The sequence below is a fragment of the Bos indicus x Bos taurus genome, chromosome 24 (assembly GCF_003369695.1).
Source record: "Bos indicus x Bos taurus breed Angus x Brahman F1 hybrid chromosome 24, Bos_hybrid_MaternalHap_v2.0, whole genome shotgun sequence".
Lineage (NCBI taxonomy): Eukaryota > Metazoa > Chordata > Mammalia > Artiodactyla > Bovidae > Bos > Bos indicus x Bos taurus.
The window spans coordinates 56,875,568-56,899,117 of NC_040099.1; the positions used below are offsets into that span (position 1 = coordinate 56,875,568).

A 23,550-nucleotide genomic window follows, 5' to 3' on the forward strand; every position below is an offset into this window, starting at 1 on the left:
TTGTGGAAGTAAGAGAAGGAAAAGTCAGGAGGAGAGGGTTTAGTAGAGCTGACGTCGCCCAGCAGTTTTACGGAGGGCTCTCCTGCCCCTGCCCTTTTTCACAGCTTCTTACTTGTTTTAGGAGTGATGCCTTTATGGCTGATGGCATCTGACAAGGAGGCTGGCCAGTTGGGTCGGGGGGAGTTCAGCTTCCAGAATATCTTTCCTGTGAGTGTTGGTCCTCAGGTTAAATCCTAAGACCCCGCCGTTTGAAGGATGTTCCCCTGATACTCACACCGCAGCAGCCCCACTACAGCTCATTCTCCTTGCAGAATGCAGAGAGAAGAATGGCCTGACCCAAAGCTCAGAAGCAAGACTCACAAATCAGGGCTTTGAGAAGTCTGAAAAGGCTTCCAGACAGTACTCCAGACAGCTCGCCTTGGGGGAACGTCAGAAGAGTACAAGGAGAGCTCAGCTGGGGCCAGAATGTCCAGTAGGAGTTGATTCAGGGAAGGATGCTCAAAGCTAGACTTCTGCTCCCTCCTTGCCTTTCCTGGATTAGCTGTGTCTGTTATTGTTCAGACAGACTAAGTTGTGTCCGACTCTTTGCGACCCCATGGACTGCAGCACGCCAAGCTTCCCTGTTCTTCACTTTCTCCCAGAGTTTGCTCAGACTCACGTCCGTTGAGTCGGTGATGCCGTCTAATCTAACCATCTCATCCTCTGCCACCCTCTTCAGCTTTTGCCGTCAATCTTTCCCAGCATCAGTCTTTTCCAATGAGTCGGCTCTTGAGGCTACACAAAAACCTTGGATGAGCTGAGGTTTCTGTTCAGTGATTTTAGCGCATGTTCTCGTGTTTAAATCTGTGACTTGTATGCACTGTACTAGCCCTTAGAGGTTACTTTTCTGGGACCCACTCTGTCTGTGAAATGTGCACATTCCTGAAAGAGTCAAGACACCACTTGTCCTCAGTATCCCAGGCATTCAGTTATATCCGCGGTTCCAAAAAGAGCCAGTCGGGAGCATCACACAGACCTGATGCCCGCCTTCCAGGAATGTGTAGGGTAAGGCGAGGCAGCAACACATATTAAAGTGTGCTGGCAGCCCAGGTGTGGAGACCTAGCTACTGAATCAGACACTCTCCATCTACTTATTCACATTTCTAGGGCTCTAATCTGATCCTCTGTAAATGTGGGTTCTTCTGCCAACCTCAGCCCTGGTCTTCATGTACTGGCTTCACATCAGACCAGCCAAATTACAACTGGTTAAACCAACTTTTTCATGGACTTCCCCTCCCTGTTTGATTTTATGTTGTTTTTTTTTTTTTTTTTTAATTTTTTCTAAAGTCTAGAGGAAGGGGATTTGGGGTTGGGATGATGCCATCACTCCTTTCATTCTGTTCACAACTTTTTGAGTCATGTGGGTTGAAGGTTTGATTTCGAGAAATGACACCACTTTTAAGTTTTGACTCCAGAAAGTCATTGTGGCTCAGCTCTCAGCAGTTCTAGAGGGAGACTGTGAAAGAGGAACTGGGTAACCAGGCTTCCCCCCGGGGAAGGGGTCCTTTTCTTCAGAATACCTGATTTCACAGATGAAGAGTTTTAAGGGGGTGGGGGTGGGGGGTCAGGGGTGAAAGAGAAAGCAACAGGCGTTTGGTTCAAAAACCCGAGTGTGTAGAACAGCTCTGTTCTTTTCTCCTCTCTCCGTCCCCCCACTAACGGATGCCCTCCATCACGCAGAGATGAACTGGGAAGGCTGGTTACTGACAGCCAGGCAATTCGCAGAATAAAGTTTAACGGTCTACATCCCCTCTGCGAGTCTGCCCCTGTTCCTTGGTGCATCAGCTCGGGGGGAGGACCGGGTCTCAGCCTCACCCTGACTCTCTGCTCTTTCTCTCCCCCTTCCAGCGTGCAAACGCAAAGAGCAAGAGCCCAGCAAGGACAGGAACAATTCCCAGAAGAAATCCCGCCTGGTGTTCACCGACCTCCAACGCCGAACGCTGTTCGCCATCTTCAAGGAGAACAAGCGCCCGTCCAAAGAGATGCAGATCACCATTTCCCAGCAGCTGGGCCTGGAGCTCACGACCGTCAGCAACTTCTTCATGAACGCCCGGCGCCGCAGCCTGGAGAAGTGGCAGGACGACCTGAGCGCGGGCGGCGCCTCATCCACCTCCGGCACTTGCACCAAAGCGTGACGGAAGGACTCTCAGCTGGGCACAAGTCGCCTCCCAACGAGGACAACAGATACCCAAAGAAAACGCAGAGGAAAGAGACACCGGATTCTTAGCTGGGGCCCTTCACTGGTGATTTGAAAGCACAATTCTCTTGAAACTTTTCTATTCTAGCTGTAATCATAGGCCAGGTGTTCTTTTTTGTTCGTTTGTTTTTAATGGCTATGGAATCCACATGCAAGCTGAAAACTAATCTCTTTGAACCGGACATTGTCCTCTGAGCGAGCGTGCTAAGCACCCCAGGAACCCAAATGGGGCCGTCCTAGAGCAAGTCAATTCCAGCGTAGGGTCAGCCAATCAGGATTGCTTAGAATGTCAGCATCCCAGTTTGGGTTCTGTCAGCCTCTTGCAGTCAGCGTTCCCATGAGTTAATAGTAGGACTCTGGCTTGTATAAGGACTCTTGAGTTTGAGTTCCCAAGATGCTACAGTAAGAGAAGAATCTAGCAACAAGAATGACCTCATTTGCTTTCCAAGTGCTTAGCTTCATCAAACCGTAGTTCACCAACATTCACAGCCATAACATAAAAAACCATCCGAATGACAATTACTGAGCACAAGTTTTAAATATGGAAGTTTAAAAACAAAAACAAAAACAAATCCAAGAACCTGTTTTTTCCCAACTCAGGCATCGTTTTCATTGAATGGTTTAGAAAGCTTTAAGTTGATCCAGTTTACAGGTTTCTTTTCCTTACCTCCTGGAAATCTCACATGGTCTTGGATCCATCAAAAAATAAAACAAACCAAGTCAGTTCACTTGAGCGCCAAGTATCAAGCACAACGAAGATAAATAGACAAGTGAGGAAGGTTCTGGATTCACTGCATCTGGATTTTCAAGACACCAATTGGGAAGTCAAGAGGGAATCATTGGGAATATGGCTTCAAGCACATTTTGCAGTTTGCTACAAATTCTGTTTGTACGTAATGAAAACGCACACTCAGGAGGCCAATTTAACTGTTATGGTATACGGAGCAAATGCAGCATTTTAAAAGATCTAGATTTTTTTAGATCATAAATGTATCCTTCTTGGTTATCCATCACCTGGTTCCTCCTATTGTGCATTATGACCACCACATAATACAGCCTCACGCTTTCAGATTTGGGTTGTTCCCTTGTCCACCCCATCAACAGGGATGTTTTCAGTGTTTCCTAGCAAGGGGAAAAAAGAATTCAAACCACCGAACATGTTGCTCATAACATCATCTAGTCCTGAATCTCTTTCATTATTGAATCATCCTAGCAGAACAGCTGAATAAATCTGGAGAAAAACACAGCACACCAAAGAAGCAGAATACTGCGAACCAAAGACATTTATTACTTGCCATTTTCTAGCCTGAAAAAAATACTGTGATTACTTTTAGAAGTCAGAAAACCTGTGCAACTCCAAATGGCTTTCAGCGCTCGCATTTGGCTCATCCCTGGGCCAACTGGACCGGCTACGCCAAGGATGTTAGCCAAGCCACCGAGCAAGTGGCTTTCCGGTTCCTGGCTGTCACCTTCCCACAGCAAGTGGAGGAGGGCCCACAGGACCCCAGGAGATTGCGACAGTCACCATGTGCATATTTACCAGTGAATGGCCCCAGGTGGGCACCACAGGGGTGTTCAAAGCAAGCCAAACGCTGCGATGATGCTTTACAGACACTTGAGACTGACTTTTTTTATGAATTACTTAATCGAAACCAAAGAAACTTTTTCTGCACCTACTTCTGCAACAAACAAAACTGTCCCATTGAAATGAATAAAGAAACACGGACATCCATGAAAATCCACCACCACCAAGATGGAAGCACGCCAGAAAGGAAAAACGGACATCCATGAAAATCCACCACCACCAAGATGGAAGCACGCCAGAAAGGAAAAAAAAAACAGAAACAAAAAACATCGAGACACACTGTGTTCGAACGGACCTCTTGGGACATTTTTTGGAAGCAGATTTTTAAAAAGGGTTTGAGACAGGAAGAGAAATAAGGAAGAGCCTCCGTGGCTGCTGCTCCATCCGACGACTCACGCGGTAATCTTAAAGGTGAAGATTGTCTTTAATTTGTGCCTATGCAGTTTTTCAAAAGAACACGGAACAGAGCAACAGAAACCTCAACAGCTACAATACCAAAGATGAGGATTTCTCACACCTTTGCTTCAGTTCATTATCCCCTCTTGCCTGGCTTAAATACTAATAGCGCCATTGATCTGTGTGTAAAGGTAATCAATTTTGTTTCTGAGCAACGAGAGGAAAGGGTCATTTATTTGATTTTATTGTTTGCCTATCATTTTGTTTTATGGCTTTCTACCCAACATGGAATCTCTCAGAAGATTCCATGGAACTCCACTTTAAGATGTTGGGGGTACTGAGCAGTTCTCTCTGCTCAGCAGAGCGTGGGGAATCTTACTGTCACTTGAATGTTCTTTGCTTAACCCTCCCTTACTCTTGGTTCCTTCTGTGTTCAGAGTCTCATCATCAAGGGAGGGAAGGAGAGTGAGGGTCAGGAGTAGGGGTCTTGGGGACGCATCCTCTCCCGAGCCACAGAACCAAAGAATTTGTAGAGGAATTGACAAGCCTCATCTTCATGTGATTGCTACATCCTAACAGGGCTTCATTTGGGGGTGGGGGGAGACATGTAAAAATGATTGTCAGTTTCTACTTTTCTATTAGCTTTTTAAAAAATCAGCTGTAAAGTTGCATTTCTAAAGAAAGAGATATATATAATATATGAATACATATATAGATTCAACTTGACATTGGTGATAACCCAAAGTTATTGCTGTTCAAATTCACGTCTTGTTTTTGTCAAGTGCTTCATCACTTAAGTACTCAGTTCAGAGCTTTGCTCATTTCTCATGCCATCCCAGAGTGTGGATGATTTCGAGTATTCTGATTTCTGTGAAAATTCCTGGGAAAGGTTGAAAGTCAAGTTCAAGCATTTCAACGTTTTAACGTGTTGATAAATGGGTCCATGGGACAAATGAGTGTTATTTGTATTTCGAGTCATCTCTGTTCTCTGTCTCAGCCATGATCAGGGTGGTGAGTGACGTCCATCCACCATGGCCAGGGAGGTGGGTATTCGTCTTCTCTAACTGCTGGGGGAGCTCAGTGGTCCGTTCCCACCAGTTACAGAGATGAGGCCAGCCCAGACACGTCTTCTTCAGGAGCCCTGTCCCATCGGGGTGTTCGAGATGCCCCTCAATGAGTAGATCCACCGAAGGGACTTCTTGCAGAAGTCCAGCTCCTGCTGCAGTGGGTTCACCAGGTTTCCTCAGGGTGGTAATGACCGATTTGTTTAGACAAGCCCGTGTGCAGCCACGGCTGGCACTGGGGTGAGGCAGTGGTGTTGGGGGTAGGGGTGTCTCAGTCCTGGAGAGCAAACACAAGGCAAGGAGTAGGGAGGATCCCCGATTCTTGCTTGGAAGACCTGTTGTCTGTGGTGCCAGCCCCTTGCCCCTCCACATCAGTCTCCCTTTGCAGAGGCAGCAGCCTGGAGCCACGACAAGAAAGTAACTTTCCGTGGCTTTTATAATCATCCTACCCGGGGATGTTCCTTGACTTTGCCCTGTGTTGCTTTGTCTCTTGCTCATTCTCCATGTCTCCTTTGTCAAATGACCAAGAAAAGAGCATATTTCAGCAGGGGAGTGCTCCTATTGGGTTGATAAAAGCAAATTTCAACTTGGGCATTTCTTAATGAATCTTTGTGACTCATGGCCAATGGAAATGCTTGTTCTTCCCGGACTGGGCTGAGGAGCGAAGCCTGCTTGGTTTGGTTAGTGATTCTTTGGCATGCCAGTCTCAGCATTTGGGTCTCTGGTGTCCTCTGAAGATGTCTACACTGAAAGAGGCTGCCTTCGTGGCCTGAGATTTCAACCCTGGTCCAACCAAGTGTAGACACATATACCCTCAGTGTTCCTGGGGACCACAGGGAGATATCATAATGTAAAAAAAAGGCAAGAACTTCCCTCCGGGGTTTTGATAAATGTCTCATAGCAAATAATGCCATACCAGAGAGAAGTGCTTGCTTCTGAAAAATTATTTACGTACATATATAAATACATGTGTGTGTCTATATATTTGTGTATTGAAAAGTTAAGTCCTACAGAATTTCAATTTGTTAAAAATGTGAAAGAAAGAAGAAAAAACCCTGCAAACTGAATTATAATGGAATTTGACCCACTATGTCTTTCCTCAAGCATTTAAAAACTTAGGTTACCAATTTTAGAAAAAAAAACTCTTTGGACTTAGTTATAGTTTAGGATCCATTTCCTCAATCCAAGAAAAATTCCAGGCATTAGCAATGAAAAGGGCAGGGCAGAGTGAAGGGACAGTTCCAAACCAAATTCACATTCTTGAGACAATGGAAATCCAAAAGCTATTGGCTGGAAAATTCTTTATTTCTTTGGGGAAATAAGTTTGCCTCCGTTTTTGTTTTCAATGTGATTTTTGTTCTGAGGATGTAGTTCTTTCATTCCAGGAAACTTTTATTTTAAAAAGAGCCAATATATTTCTTAAAAAAAAAAAAAAAAGAAAACAGCAACAACAATAAAAACTCATCCACAATATTTAAAGGCCTTTCCAAAATGTAAAATAACATGTAGGTTGTAACACTTAGCAGTACAGGTGGGAATAAGGCAGGTGCCCTGACACTTGGGAGAAATCACCTCTGCAGGGTCTCTTTTCCTGAGGGCTCTGGAAATTCAAGCTTATTTTCATCTCTAGCTAAAATAAAATCAAAATTAGGAGTAAATCTGATACACACACACGCACATTTTTGTTAAGTCAGACAATGTATTTCAGAGCCAAACATAAATGCCTTTTAGATGGTCAGCCATTTTTCTTTATGCTGGGTGTCCACCTATTCATGCTGATATATTAAAGTTAAACGGCTTTTTGAAAGATGTGACTGCCACCTGGGTGCAGGGGAATGCTTTCCCAGTTTTGAAAGTGCTGGTAGAATTATAGACATGTCCGTTGATTGCTGTTCCTGAAGCATCGTGACAATATACCTTTGTGGTGAACTCTGATTTTCAGGAGGTTGTATAGTAGAAGTAGGAATTTCTTAAAAATAGAAAAAGAGCAGGCTGGGTTCCAGTCTTATTGAAGAATAATGGAGTATATTAAAAAGTAGAGAAAAAGATGATCCATGTGGTCAAGCAAGGTTGACCCCAAAGCCCAAACCCAAGTACTGTGACAGTAACTGTCACGATTCCTAACCAATCAGAGCTGATTTTTTTTTGTTGCTGCTGCCAATGCCTTTTGGTTCAGACTAGTTAGCCTACAGTAAGAGCAAGTGAAACGTGGTAGACAGAAAAGGGATACGGTTGGTTTGCCTATAACGTTCTGATGTTTACTTGTAAGATTGGAGAGCTTTTATACATTTAGCAAAGACCAAGTCGCCTCTACAGCAACAGCAGATTCTAGTTTTCAAATAAGGCCACAAAATCCTTACTAAAAGAAGCAAGTGTACCGAGTTCACTGTATAAATCTTACCTAGTTAATGACGTTGGCTTTAAATATGGCTGTCCCAATGCCTATTTTCTACCTATGATTTTTTTTTTCTTTCCAAGGGCCAAGGGGAGGGAGGGTTGGTTTATTTGTTTTAGAAAGTCTCAGAATTGGTTATAAAAATTTTTTAATGTATTAAAATGACATAGAGCCTCCCTTAGGTAGGCCCTGAACTTACAGTTGAGGCTGATGGGCTGTTCCATGAACCCCACGGGGACCGGAAGTCTTCCTGTTCTCAGATACCAAAAAGGCTCTGACAGCCAGAGGCAAGTGAAAGCTGGAGCCTAAGCTTTCCTTACTGGTGTTGAGTTTAGTTGCCTGGAATTAACCAGTTCATTCCCTTTTAATGGAGGAAAAACACACATGGCTACAGATCTGTTCATTCCACAGAAGTCTTCCACTCTGCTCCAGCCTTAGCAGAGATATTTCCCACCGCATAAACCTTGGTAGACACATTTGCCTAATCCTTGTACCGTCTTCAGCTTGAGTGTATACAGATTTAGACGCCTCTTTCACCATGTATTCTCAAAGGCATCTTATAGCAACACCCATGGCCTGTGAGTGTCCACACTGCACAGACACCTCCGTACATCCAGACATACTGTCCCTGTCACAATAAATACGTTTTCAATGGTCGTTTGACATATATGTGGTACTTCTACAGTGTACACTGTTTTTATTATTTATTGTAACATTGAAAACCAAAATGCGGGGTGGGGGGGGAACATTCCAGCATCTTCATTCCCTATACTTGGAATTCCACTCATTTGGTCACATCCAAGGTAAACTCAGCTTTCAAGAAACCTTGCATTTTATTTAATCATCTGTGTAAGAATGACACACGTGCTTGATGACTTCGGTTGAATAGCTTTATTCTGGATCTTTCATTAACTAAAGCTAAATCCAAAGACCTGAAAAAAGACACACCCCCAAAAAAAAGGAAAAGGAAGGAAAAAGTAGCAAAGTACGAACTAATAAAGAAAAAAGTGGGCTCTGGTTTCCAGGGTTGAGAAAATGGTGATGTGGTTGTGGGGGGGCTGTGTCAGCTAGAGGGAGGGACATGGTGATATTTTTTTCATGCTTGTCACATTTAAATGGTCTTTTTGAATGTGAGAAAGTTCAGAGGTTATAATTTTCTGCTTTATTTTCATTTAGACTGTGGAACGAGGCTATACGTTTTGTCCATTGAAAAATGAAGACAAAGAAACCTTTTTTTTTTCCCGTTATCTCTTTGGGTTATAACCCAACAAGCTAAGTACCATTAATGTAATTAATTTATTTAAATTAGTTTTTAGCACACTGAATGTATAGGATTTTGATAATTACTTAATCTTTCCTTACTCTGATTTTACTCTTTGTGCTTATTTATCAGAACCTAAACCAACGGTGCATCAGAGATGCGCAATCCCTTTTAGAATCCCCTTGAAGGTCTGCTTTATAAAGCAGAGAAATTCTGTTACAGACAGGGAAGAAATACAGGTTACAAAAAAAACAATTGAGGTATTTTTCTTTCTTGAATTAACTTTGAAAATAGTTTAAGTAACAGTGATTAAATTATTTAAGTTCGCAGCCCCACCTGGTACCAAGCGAACTTCACCTTTTAATTATTGGGGCCCTCAGAGCCTTCATATTGTAACTTATTTATTTAACTTATTCAGCATCTGCAAAAGGTGCATGATATAGTTTATATTTTTTATTTAAAACAACAGAAAGCACTGCAGTTTGTTTGCTGTCAGACGGACAACAGAGCAAAGTTTGTGGACAAGCAATGACTATTCAACCCGAACCTGTGCATTCAGAAAACGCATGCTGAGACCCTGCTTCACCAGCCTGGATTTCGGGGCTTCTGTACAGAAACTGGAATAATAAATTAAAAAAAAAAAAATCAGAACAGCAAAAAGAAACCCTTACACTAGCTGCTTCCAAGAATGAACTCTGTGTGTGTGTAAAACAACAAACAAAAAAGGAAAAAAAAAAAGCAGAAAAAAGAAAAAAAAAAAGGAAAAACTTTCTATTTCTAGTGAGAACCAAAGAAGGCTACCTCACTGACTTTTTCCATTTGTAATTTTAATCGTGTTGATGACACCAAAGATACCAAAGATTTCTTTCTCTGTGCGGTCTGCATTTTGCTTGTGCTCTTTTATAATTTTAACTCTTCTCTCTGACGTATGGCATGTATGGCCACAGCTCAGATACCCCAAAGAAATAGTTAATCTATGCGACAGTGGCTGCTGATCGGGAAAGGGATGTTTTCTGTGTTTTTCTTCATGCGTTCGCTGTCCCGCCCACGTGTTCAGGATGCGTGTTCAGATGTTGCCGTCACTGGGTCCTGAAATTCCAGATTGATGAAGAAGCCTGGTTGAAAGTGGCCTTCGGTCCCAGCCACGACCTCTGTGCCCTGCTTTGGAGCTGCCACAGTTGAGATTTCCAATAATAAGAATCCTAATCATTGGACGGTAGAGCTGGAAGGGACCTTAAGAAGTTTTTAGTCCAGCCCCTGGAGGCCCAGAGGAGTGAAATAGTTACCCGACGCAAGTAACTGACCCAGAGGCAAAGCCCAGTCAAGCCTCTGGGTCACTACTGTGTTCACGCCTCAAGCGCCTCTGCCTGAGACGGGCCACACGTTGGCAAGAGGAGGAGGGCTTGGAGCTTGTCATGGACATTTTTACCCGGTAGAAATAGGAACAGGTATTTTGGTATCTGTCTAGCTAGAATCTCAACATAAAGTCACATGAGATCAGTTGCTTGTAAATGTGGTTAGCCTTGATCTATTAGAGCTCACAGGGGGGTTTTTGCCCTGGAAGTACACGCTGTTCCATTGAGATCACTGTTGAACCTCCTGCCTCCAGAGTGTTGTAAAGACAAGCTTCTGATTCAGTGAGAAGAGAAAATTCATTCTTGGTCTGCTGAGTTGAATTGTTATGCATATTTTTATTTGCATAAAAATAAAAAATGCATAAAATTTGCATTTGTCAGTATTTGTCAGAGAGGGGAATTCGATCACCATTTATACGTGTGACATTTAAGCTGTTCAGCTTTTCCCTTTTCCTCTTGACACAATACATCGTTTCGAGGGCACCTCTGTACTTATGAGAGAAGTTTAAGCCATGTATCATCGGATGCTGAAACATTACTCATTAGGAACAAAAGATGACCACAAAATTTCAGAGGAATCAATTTGCCAGTTTAGGAAACAAGTGCTTAAAGTTACTTCTCTTTTCCCTTCTTACTCATGAAGTGAATTGGTCTTAAGTTTCTTTTGAGTCAATTAACTGATTAATTCACCACTAAGATTCAGTCACCAGAGTGATTTGTACATGAGCAAGGTGAAATCATTCTCAACTGTTGACCAAATGAGTTTCAGACATATGTGAAGATCAGCCTCCAGTCTGGTTGTTTATTGGATACTAGTATTTTGCATTTCAACTAACGTAGTTCTCTTTCAGCTTTTTAAATGACCATTTACACAAAGAAGCTAAGGAGGGAAAAGACCAGTCAATTCCTCCAATCCACGCATGGATGTGAGTATAGCTAGTAGAGGAAATTAGAAGCTAGACTGACAGATTTGAAGATAACACTCAGTTATCCCTTCCTGTAGTTTCCAAACAGTGTACTGACCCATGTGAATCTTCTTTCCGGTCCAAACAGGCTCCAAGCACCATCTGTCCCCCCATACCAGGCAAAGGTGTAAGGCCTGACTTTCAGATAGCAAATTGCTTTGGTTTTCTTCCCAAATTCCTATTGAAGTAGCATTCTCCGAATACCCGGGAGACAGGTGTTCTCCCAGACCAAGACGATCTGGTGGTTGAGCAGCGAAGTACTCTGTAAGCCAACACCGCCTTCCCCAGCCTTCTGACCACCAAGCCCCTAGAAGAGGGAGTGCAGGGAGACGGATGGCAGCCTGAACACAGAAAACAGCCCCGGTTGGCAGACCCTTCCTCAGCAATTCCCCCCTCAGCCTCATGCTTCACTTGCAAAGTGTGATGTAACCACGGGACGAGTGCCTTGCTTGAACCAAAGCAACGATTTAGCCAGTCTGGACTTCTCTGTGCTTTTTTTTAATCCTTCCTGTGAATACCTCAGCTTCCACTGGGCCTCCATACAGTAAATTGGTGGGCTTATTGTACTGTGGTGCTTTGCAATGCAACCCTGCAAACAACGAGATTTGTACTAATACCAAAGGTTCTTTCTCTGTCTCTCCTCTGCCTCCCCTGTTCTTCTCCCTTTTCTAGTTCTTCACGGTTCCAAAGCTTTAATATGAACCTGGGCATGTTGGCAATGCAGACCGCGCAATTCCTTACCGAATTTTCTCAGATATACCTCATAGATAATAGTGTTTAGAGTAATGTTATTATAGCGTATGTAATAAATTATTCACTGTTTCTTTTGGTAACTGTGATTTAAAAAAAGAAAAAAGAAAAAAAAAAAAGCTTTATACGTTTTAGGTTGTGCTTTTGTAATAGATGAAAAGGTGAGCTTAAAAAAAAATGTATGGTTTTCACCCCCCCCCCTTTGAATTTTATTTATTCTGGATTGGGGAAAGTTGCAGAATGAGCCCAAAGTTTACAGTTTCATATTTTGCTGAAGAAACAATCTGTGTTCATTTGCTCTGTTGAAAAAAAAAATTTATTATTTTCTACATTTGTGCTACTTGGTCTGAACAATTAATTGTTCTGTGTTAACAGTGTAGTATTATAATTAGCAACTGCCAATCAGTGCTATAATTTTATGCATGAGGCTAAAAATTTAGCAGTGTGATGCATTGTGGTCTTAAATAGCAACGGTTTTCATTTTGAACTAGATCTTCCCCTTTGGTTCATGGACTTGATGTATGCATGGGCGCCAAATTGTTCATTAGTGGTTGTGGAACGGTTGTGTATACATTAAACTGTGAAAATGTACACAGTTCAGCCTCAGACAGTGGTAATATTGGTTTTATTGGGAGCTGTCTCACCTCGAAAATACCTTGACCTCTGTTGGGATTTCAAACCGAGTCAGACTCAATCGAGTTCACGTGCGAGGAGAAGGGTCGTTCCGAGTCTGAGCTCGCCACCTCGCATCCCCCAGATTCTCATAACCCATTATCTCACGCCATGCGAGAGGAGCTTGGAAACGAGCACTGAAAAACAGCTCTGCATCTTAAGTTCCCACAAGAGAGTCCTTTTGACTTTCTGCTCCTGACCTCAGACATAACTGGCCACCTGTATGGAGATGCAGATCGACCCAGGACTCGCCTCTCCTGGGTCTTTGCTTGGGGATGGCCACTTCGTGCTCGATTTCCTAGAAGAAGACTGGAGTATTCTGTCAGGGCAGTTCAGATGGCGTCAGTATCATTCATTGTTCTCTGGGTTCTCTGTCCCTTTTCCTGGACAACGCCACCAGCTGTTCCAGTTTTTGGGGGGCAAAGATAGATGGCCATTCCTAAAAGCTTCACCTGTGCACCCATATCATGGATTTTCCTCCCTAGAGTGAGAGATGGTTCTAGCTTACTCTTTTCTGCCCAACAATGTTGCATCTATCCTAAAGCGGGTATAAGAAGTTTTGAAACCTAGTTTAGTAAAACCTTCTTTGTATAAACTCCCTAATTATCTGAGGCCCCTATATTTCTCAAAAAGTATTTTCACTTGCAGTGGATTGGGCAAACTCGTTCTTTCTTATTTTGGGTCCCGAGGCCCATTCTCAAGTTTCATACCTATTCCCCCAGTCAACATGCTTGACATAAAACCAAATCAGTTGCCAAGCACACTTTGTTTTGCATAGGAGTGCAGCTTAGGAAACAGCAGTGGGAAGGCCGCAGCCCGCTCTGCAAAATGTTGGAAATCACCCCACGGTAGCACATTGATATGACCATCCATGAGAATATACTGAAAATGCGCTTTCATTAATAATGCCAAGAAACATTTTATTTGGCCTTATAAAGTAGATCGTGATAATGAAAGCTTTGTAATAGATAGTCTTGATTTCTTCCCTTATTAATCTGCCAAAGACAGGAATGGATACAAGAATTTTAAGTCGATTTTTGTTGACCATTTATGATTGTAATCGTGTTTAATCTTCCAGAAAGCTTTCTATGTTCTTCCGCCGTAAAACCAAATGGATGTTTCAGTCAAGTTCTCCTCACCCTCACAAACCTACACACGAATCCTTTCGAAGCAGGTATTGTAGAATCTACGAAATTCAAATGTATTTTAATCCGAAGTAAACAGAGGAGTGTCTGAGACATGAGTGTGCCCAACAGTTTTTATTATGAGAGACGCATGGGTCTGGCTTATTAACTAGCATTTGCCAAGAAGACTTGTCTTATGAAACTCGAGGTATATTTTGTTATGCCATTTTATGTCCTTTTTTTTAAAAAAAAAAAACTTTGTGGAAAGTGATATGTTGAATCAAGTGTAAGCTGAGTTTTCCAGACAACTGAAGTAGCTACATCGTGAATGTTATTTTGTTATTAAAGGGTTTTTACTCAATGCTTGTGCCAGTGGATGTCCTTTTCCTTGGAGACACAGAACTATGGAAGTGCCTCACCTGGGCCTGGGTTTCCCTCCTGCTCTCTTGGGGACATGTGGGCCTGGCCTGGGAAAGGAAGGTCATGGGCTGGAAGGTAGAGTTTGGCTCTAGGGCACGTGAATGTGAGAGTGTTCGTTGCTCAGTCGTGTCCACCTCTTTGCAACCCTGTGGACTGCAGCCCGCCAGGCTCCTCTGTCCATGGAATTCTCCAGGCCAGCGCACTGGAGTGGGTTGCCATTTCCTCAAGATCTGCATAACTATCAGCTTTGAAGAGAGCTGGGTCCAAACTTTCTAACCTCACTCTCTGGACCCCAACAGTTCTCTGACATCCCTTGGCCTTAAGCACATGCCGGCATGAAGGCAGACCCCAGTTCTTACAGGAAAGGCCAGGACGTCAAAATAGCCATCCTGAATCCTCGGTCGCCCACCGGACACTCACCTGTCCTCAGGCGGGGCTCCGCCAGCCAGGGTTGTGGGTGGCCCATCTGGTTGGCTTGACCTGCGCCCTCACTGTGCTGCAGGGGTCCGGGTCCCACACTGCAGTGGGGCTCATTTAAGTCAGAGCCCCCCACGTCACCCTTCCTCTGCACCCTGGTTTAGTGAATCCATCTGTAGATTTTACAAACAATTATTTGGAGAACAAAGAGAGGTATGAATGGGTTTTCCTGTTGTTTTGTTTCCAGTTTATATTTTGGCTATCCCCAGTTCTTTGATCTGGAAAATAGACGAGGGGAAAGGAGATGTCGGTGCCTCTCTGCCTGGCCCCTCTCTCGGGGGACCATGCACGTTGCCCGTGTTACTGGTTTTTCTTAGAGGACAGGCTGAACCACAGCTATGGAGCCAACCAAAAACATGGCCCATTGATGCCTACTTTAATCTCTGTTTGAAAGTCCTCTTCAAAAGTCTATACAATGTGGGGGCTTCCCCCGTCTCCCTTGCACGCGTGCGTGCAATGCGTGCTAAGTCGCTTCACTTGCATCCAACTCTGTGCGACCCTGTGGACTATAGCCCGCCAGGCTTCCCTGTCCATGGGATTCTCCAGGCAAGGATACTGGAGTGGGTTGCCATGCCTTCCTCCAGGGGATCTTCCCAGCCCAGGGATCAAACCCACATCTCTTAAGTCTCCTGCCTTGGCAGGCGGATTCTTTACCACTGGTGCCACCTGGGAAGCTTTCATCTCCCTTGCTTTGATCCAATTTGGCATTTAGCTAAAGAATCTGATTATTATGTAGCAAAAATTTTTTCAGATTATGACAGGAAACCTGCTACCTGGACATCAGAGTTAACTCTTCAAAGACCATCCAGCTGTTGAACAGGTAGTCATACCATTATCAGATACTTCCTTGAAGCTAGAATATTATTTCCCTTCTTTACTATGTCTTTTTGTGTTACACAAGTCTAAATGGGGCCAGCAAACTTCATACCGTGAACGGTTATAATGTACATGTTAATTCACTTCAGTCGTGTCCTACTCTTGGTGACCCTATGGACTGTAGCCCACCAGGTTTCTCAGTCCATGAGGTTCTCCAGGCAAGAACACTGGAGTGGGTTGCCATTTCCTTCTCCAGGGGATCTTCCCCACCCAGGGATCGAACCCACGTCTCTTACATCTCCTGCGTTGGCAGGCAGGTTCTTTACCACTGGTGCCACTTGGAAAACCCACAAGAGATTATAAGATACCTGGCAAATTGGAATTCCAGAAACAAGAAGATAACCTTCCCACTGAGAAAATGATAAAGAACGTCTGCATTTGGCAGGCAGGAACTGAGAGGATACAGACTTAATCTTGGTGTTGGCTCCTCTTCCAACCCACACCTCCAATCACCAACTCTTATTTTCACTCACTCAGTCCGAGAGCCATTGAGTCTCCTCTGGTCTCAGATGCCAAAGAACTTCGTAAAGATGGTTTGGAATTGACCAGCATCCCCATTAGTTTCCTTCTTCATCCTTTGCTTTTCTTCAAGAAGGTGTTTCCCCGGACTGCAAAGAAAAAGCCTGGCCTTTTTTTTCACCCTTCTTATTCTAATATTTCTACCCAAATTAATATTTTACTGGCACAGGTGCTGAAGATTCTTACTTGGTCGATGACTTCTTACTAGAGAAACTGTCCTTCCACCGAAGTGAGTGAGAACAAGTTCCAATGTCTTCCATCGGTTTTTCTTCTCGGGATCAAATCAGTTAGGGCTCTTTTCTCCCTTTGGGCCCTGATGACCTCAGAGGTGTTAAATTTGGATATTAAAAATGTCTTTTAATTTCACAGGCTGGCCTGTGGGTCTTGAATCCTTCTTTCCAAGCTGTTGGTTGCTGTATGATTTTGAAAGTGACTAAAATGAGAGAAGGAAGGGGAAGGACAGAGAGAAGAATTTGTCCCAGCTCTATTTAAAGTTTTAAAAGGGGAAGAAAAGACTCATTAAGTCACAGACAAATGGCTTTACCATCAGAGCCCATGCTTAGTCATGGGCCTTCTTGGTCAGCTTTTCCAGAAACCCAGCCCTTTAGAAATCCAGGTACCTTTGCTAGGTCTCCACCCAGATTCTAAGAGAAGGGATCAGAGAGTCACATACATACCTCTTGCTCGGGTTCCTTGCTTTTACAGCTATTATCTCCAAGAAAATCATGGAGGAAAACTTTAAACTTTTACTTCTGGTCAAAGTAAAAGTGACCTCTTTTATTTTAGGTAGGAGACCTCACCTCTCCTACCTAAAATCAGGAAAACACACTCCTAAAATCTGCATTCCTTTCTGTTTTGAAAAAAAAATCACACACACTAGTTAATTCACATTATTTCCTTTTAACCCTCAGCTATACTGACAAAGCATACTATCATCCAGATTTTGCCCCATCTCGGACCTGTTAAGGCCGACGGTGCTGAAAGATTTTCCAGGGATGGTCAACAGGGTGGATGTTTGGTGGCTGCCCTGAAATGCTGGTGAGGACGAGAAGCACACCACGCTCGGGGCTGCTCACCCCTTGATAAGCTCCCAGTCCTTTGGAAGATTTGATTGAATGTTAATTGCATTTTCAGTTCTGCTCATTTCCCACCCTGGTGTTTTGTCTGCAACATTACTTACACTGGATTCTTTCTATTTTTATTCCTATCATTAAATGGTAGTGCTGTAAATTCTGCAATTAATGTCAAATAAACTGCTTTCATTCACTGACCATGTCTCAGCTGGCCTCTTTCTCTTTTCATGGGAAGGTCTGAGTGTCCTTCTCCCTGCTGCCTCCCGTTGTGGTTTCAGAAAGAACAGTCAAGTTGTTCTGCTTCGTAAGACAGCAACTTCTTACCTCTTAAAGGATGCAAGGCAGGTTTTATCATCACCAGATCTGTCATCCCTGCCATCGGTTACAAAGGGTTAGGGATGCCCCTGTAAAGATGACCTTATTCTTAATCCACAGAGATTAAAAAAAAAAAAAATAGCGGTAACTCATCCTAACTTTATCCTTATACAGATTCCATATGAGCATCAGATTCCATATGAGCCTCCTAAACCAGAAATGGAACATAGGTTCCTTTAGGAATCAGACCTCCCTTGCATTCCCCCAGGTTCCAAGTGAGAAATTTTGTGGATTCTTACATTCTGTGAAGGCAAGGGAAGACAGGAGGGGTTCTCCAACCTATCTTAATACCTTTAATCTTACTAGTCACCAAAGTTCATTGGTCACATTTCTCACAATAGTTGATAGGCTACAATTTTCACCATTAAGATGTTACTTCTGGCATTCAGTGTGCTAATTAGCAGAGCCTGGCACGGACTGAGATATGGATGGCTGAAGCACAGATGTGAGCAGTGGCTGCCCGGGATTAAGACCCTTTAGGAAGCATGTTCCTGCACACCCTTGATGAGGGCAGCTTACTGCGCCCAGACTGAAGCTTGAGCACATGCACTACACCACATTCTCCGTGCTCAGCCTGCTACGGTAAGCCAGGGTCATTATGACAACAGTTCAGCCCTTATTCACATCCTATGTTAGGAAAGATTGGAGAGTATATGTTAATTTCCACATAAATAATGATACATACTTTACACTGGCATTTAAAAACTACTTCTGGGGACTTGGTCCAGTGGTTAAATATCCATGGTTCTTAACTGCAAGGGGCACAGGTTCAATCCCTAATCAGAGAACTAAGATCCCACATGCCATACAGTGCAGCCAAAAAGGTAAACAAAATAAAAATTACTTTTCTATTCCTTTACTTATTCATCTTATTTTTCCTGCAACCGGTAGTACAGGTATTATTCTTCTCATGGAATAATTAAGTGCAAACAGTTTCATACTCACCTAATAATAACAACTCACACAGATGGATAGTTATCATGTATGAGATATTGTGCAAAACATTTGACACCATTTATCTCATCTTGTTCTCCCAACTGCCTTGTAAGGCAGGTACTATAATTATCTCCACGTTACAGATGAAGGAACAGGTATTGAGAGATTAGGTAACTTGCTGTGGGTCACTCACGAGGCAGCCTGACTCCAGGGCTGAGCTCTTATACCTGCAGAGTTTCCTTGGGTTAACTGCAGAGTTGAGTAATCACAGCCTGGGGCTCCTACGCCTGGGTTCTTTCAATAGGAAGTCCTGTTCATTAAGCAGCAGAGATGGGTGGAAGTGAAGACCAGCAGTTCAAAGGTCCTTCTAGCGTCTCCACCAGGTGTGTTCACAGCTGAACACTCGTTTTGTTATGACTGAGAAGTTGCTCACAGCTCCAAGTCTCCATTCTGCTCTTGGGAACTCCATCTAGGACATTCGTGTGGAACTCCATGGAGATGACAAGAAATGATTTGGGACTTCCCAGACCACAGAGAAGCCTACGGAAGTGCAGGTAAGATCTCACTGTTGGCTGTGGGTACTCAAAGTGCCCACAAAAATGAATTTTTAAAGGACACTAAGAGCTGCAGAACTGAAACCACAAAGAAAGTAGCAGGTTGTTGGTGCAAACCAGTGGCTACAAACACATCTCCTAACAGGATTATTTTTGAGTAACCTCACTTGAGACTTACGTGGTCCTTGATATCATCATCATTCTTATTGTCATTATTACCTTCATCTTCAGCATCTTCAGGAGACTAATAAATAACTCTCTTGCCTTCTCCTTCAAGCTTAGAACTAATTACAAAATAAGACACAAAAATTAAACATGAACATTTTTAATCTGTGGTTTGGGTAGAGCCGAGTTGGAGAACATGAACTGGCTTGGATTGTGACCAAAGGGGCTTCCTAATATAATCCTGCTGGGTTGAACTTATCCCCCAGACTGCCCGCCAGCGTTACTGTCTGTTCAGTCTTGCTTTCCTCCACACTCACAGGGGTTGCTCCCAAAAGCAAGTCCCAATAAACCTGCATGTAGATCTTGGTGTCCGAGTCTGCCTCCCAGGGGACCGAACCTACAACGACGACTTATTTGTATTTATTTTGCTGTTGTTGGAGCATAACTGCTTACAGCGTTGTGTTACTCTCTGCCACACCACAGCGTGAATCAGCTATGTGTACACACGTGTCCCCTCCCGCTGGAGCCCCCTCCTGCTCCTCAAGGTCACCCCCGCCCATGGAGCTGAGCTCCCTGTGCTGTCCCGCGGCTCCCCGCTAGCTCCTTGATGGCTGGCAGTGTCTGTGTGTCCACACTACCCTCTCACTTCTGCCCACCCTCTCCCCCCTCACCCCACCAGGACACCTACTTATGGGCCCCGTTACTCTCTCTACCCATGAAAATGCCAGACACTCACCTGGGGGAGGAGGAAGGAAAGGAGGGCATCTCCAAGACCCAGCTGTTATATAAAACAGGTTTCGTTTTTTTTTTTTTTTTAACAAGAGACTGAGCTGTTGTGACCTGGTAAGACTTGCTTTGCTTCTACGGGTCCAGCAGAGAGAAAAGGAGGTGAGGAATGTGGTCCCAACTCAGACTTTGGCTTGGCTTGGGTGGGTGGCCCGCCTCCACCCACAGGGCAGGGCAGGGTGGAAGGCAAGAGGCCCCAGGTCCTTGTCCTCACTGGGCTGAGGAAGGCCGGCCCAAGCCCGCCGGACCAAAGTTGCAGCTTGTCTCCCCGCCCCCAGAGAAGCAGCTGCCCCTTCCAGACCAACCTAGCCACACTGCTCAGGGTGAAGCCACACTTGGCCACTTCCTTGCCTTTCTAGCCTGTGATACGGAAAATGTGAGCTGTTCTCACACACATGTGCCTGAAGCCCCAAACTGCACGATGTGTGCTTTGGGTTAAGTACGGCCCTGGGTAGGTACCAGGCTCTGGGACAGATGTACCCCAAACAGGGAGTCCCCGACCTCTGGGCCGGTGCCTGCAGCCCTGGGATGAGGGTGTTGCTCTTCCTGAGCCACTTGCATCGGGGGGGTGGGTCTGGAGACAGTGAGAGACAGTGTGGCCTCCTGCTCAGCCACGGGGCCCAGTGCACCCTCACTTTTCCTGGGTGACAGCATCCTCCTCTTGCTGGGCTGGGTTTTGCTGTCATGTCTAAGGAACCATTCCCTCGTTCAAGGTCATGAAGATTGGACACTTAGGTTTTCTGCAAAGTGTTTAATGATTTTCGCTCTTCTGTGTGGGTTTTTGATCTACTCTAAGTTTTGGATATGGTGGAAGGTAGACTAACTTCCTTCTTCACGTATTCTATGTTTTCTCAGCACCATCTGTTGAAAAGACTGTCCTTTCCCCATGAATTTTCTTGACAGCTGCCTCATTTGATACTTTCTACCAATACTGTGAAAGGGTTCCAATTTCTCTCTATCCTCATCAACACTCACTATTTTTTTTTTTATTTTAGCCATGCTAGTGAGTATGAAGGCAGATCTCATCCTGGTTTTGATCTGCATTTCCCTAATGACTAACAAACAGATGATTAATGATGTTGAGCATCTTTTCATGTAGACATTCATTTTTTTAATAAATTTTAATTTTTAGAAGTTTTAGATTTACAGAAAAATTGTGAAGATAGTACTGAGAAGTTCCCGTATACCCAGTAGCCAGTTTCCACCGCTATCAACATTTTACATTAGTATGAATCATTTTTACAATTAATGAACCAATAACGGCACATTATTAAAGTCCGTATTTCATTCAGATTTCCTTAGTTTTTACCTAATATCCTTGCCCTGCTTCAGAATTCCATGTTACATTTAGGCCTCATGTCTTCTGAGGCCCCTTAATTTCTCAGAGTTTCCTTATTTTTTATGAACTTGACCATTTTTCCATTTTTAAAAAAATTGAGGCATCATTGACATATGACATTAAATTAGTTTCAGGTACACAATATAATGATTCAATATTTGTGTATGTTGCACAGTAACCACCACACTAAATCCAGATAACTTCCATTGCCTACAAAGTTACAGAAGTATTTTTCTTGTGAGCAGAATTTTTAAGATTTACTCTCAGCAACTTTCAAATATGCAATGCTGTGTTATTACCTATAGTCACCTTGCTGTATATTATATCCCCGTGACTTATTCACTTTATAGGTGAAAGTTTTTTGACTCCTTTCACCCATTTGGCACCCCCCGTCCCAGTGCTACCAGCCCCCTGCCTCTGGTAACCACCAGTTTCTTCTCTGTATCTATGAGCTCAGTTTGTTTGTTTACTTTTTTTTAGCTTCTACATACAAGTGAGACCATATGGTATTTGTCTTTCTCTGTTTGACTTATTTCACTTAGAATAATGCCATCAAGCTCCATCCATGTGGTGAATGGCTAGTTTCCCTTCTTCTTCATAGCTGAATAATATTCCATTTTATATATTATTTATATGGGGCTTCCCTGGTGGCTCAGAGGTTAAAATATCTGCCTGCAATGCGGGAGACCCAGGTTGGATCCCTGGGTCGGAAAGATCCCCTGGAGAAGGAAATGGCAACCCACTCCAGTATTCTTGCCTGAAGAATCCCATGGACAGAGGAACCTGGTGGGCTAGAGTCCATGGGGTCGCAAAGAGTGGGACACGACTAAGCGACTTCACTTTCTTTCTTTCTTTCTATACACACACACATACATTTTCTTGATTCATTCATCCATTAGTGGACACTTAGGTTTTTCCATAGCTTGGCTATTACAGATAGTGCTGCAATGAACATGGGAGTGCAGATGTCTTTTCAAATTAAAGTCTTTCTTTGTTTCAGATAAATATCCACAAGTAGAATTGCTGGATCTGATCTGGACCGTTTTGAGGACTGGTCAGGTGTTTTGTAGACTACCCCTCTACTGGGTTTCATCTGACATTTTTCTAATGATTAGACTGACGTCACGGGTTTAGGGGAGGAAGACCGCAAAGGTAAAGTGCCATTCTCATCACACCCGATCAAGGGCTTATAGTATCAACGTGCCGTTCTCATCACACCCGATCAAGGGCTTACAGTATCAACGTGCCGTTCTCATCACACCCGATCAAGGGCTTACAGTATCAACGTGCCGGTCTCATCACACCCGATCAAGGGCTTACAGTATCAATGTGCCGTCCTCATCACACCCGATCAAGGGCTTACAGCATCAACGTGACTTACTGTGGTTGAGGCTGACCTTGACCACCCGGCTGAGGTCATGTTGGTCAGCTTTCTCCACTAAAAAGTACTCTTTTTCCTCCTTTCCATGCCATCCACTTTAGAAGGCAATCACTGCATGCAGCCCACACGTAAGGAGTGGGATCCCTTTCCTATTCCCTACTCCCTGCCTCCAGTTCCCCATCTTTTCAGAATCTCCAGCTCAGCGCAGCTCTAGACTGAGCGCCTAGAGGCCACCCGCAGTGACGCAGAGCTGCAAACCTGCCTCCCTTCTCCTCTCAGGCCTTCCCACGTTCAGTCTCGGGAGGAGCAGCCCTATCTTCGTGAAAAGTTATCTATTAACAGAGACGACAATCCCAGAATTGCCAGGAAAGTTCCAGTCTCAGCAATTCCATACAGCATTCCCTAAATATGCTTTAATCCTCAACACGATAGGAAAAAAAAAAAGGCAGTCATCAGATCGATAGCACACACGTGTGCACGGTACGTGTGCAGAGCAGGCTTCAGCAGAGCTCGGGAGCAGATGAGGTTTTCCTTTGATGCCCTTCCTCTTGTGATTTCAGGCACCCCCAGACTCCCCCCCATGCCCCCATGCTGAACACCCCCACCCTGGCCTGCTCTCCACCAGCCCTAGATTTCTGCCTCTCCTACTTCCTAGGCCAGATACCAACATAAGCTCATTAGCACTTGGGCTTGCAAAACTGTATCCAGAACAGGAAAGGGTGGGTTGGCAAAAGCAATGATTTTCAATCCATTTACTTGTCATTTCTTGAGAATGTTGAAAGCAAGCTACCTCTCTGCTTTCAACCTATAGAAAAGGCAGTCGTCCTCCAACAGTAAAATTGATTC

General features: G+C 44.0%; 1 protein-coding gene across 3 annotated transcripts in view; it reads left to right on the forward strand.

Moving 5' to 3' along the window:
- ONECUT2 (one cut homeobox 2) overlaps positions 1-14,164 on the forward strand; it is a 57,207-nt gene extending 43,043 nt beyond the window's left edge. Inside the window, exons 2-3 of one of the 3 annotated variants that reach the window (XR_003508429.1) lie at positions 1,888-4,408; positions 9,407-14,164. Coding sequence is in view for 1 of the 3 variants with exons in the window: in XM_027525803.1 (XP_027381604.1) it covers positions 1,888-2,174 (287 nt within the window). In the remaining 2 variants the exon portion in view is untranslated. Of the gene's footprint in view, positions 1-1,887 lie in introns of all 3 variants that reach the window. The other 2 variants (XR_003508430.1, XM_027525803.1) reach the window with 2 other exon arrangements.
- The last annotated feature ends 9,386 nt before the right edge of the window (positions 14,165-23,550 follow it).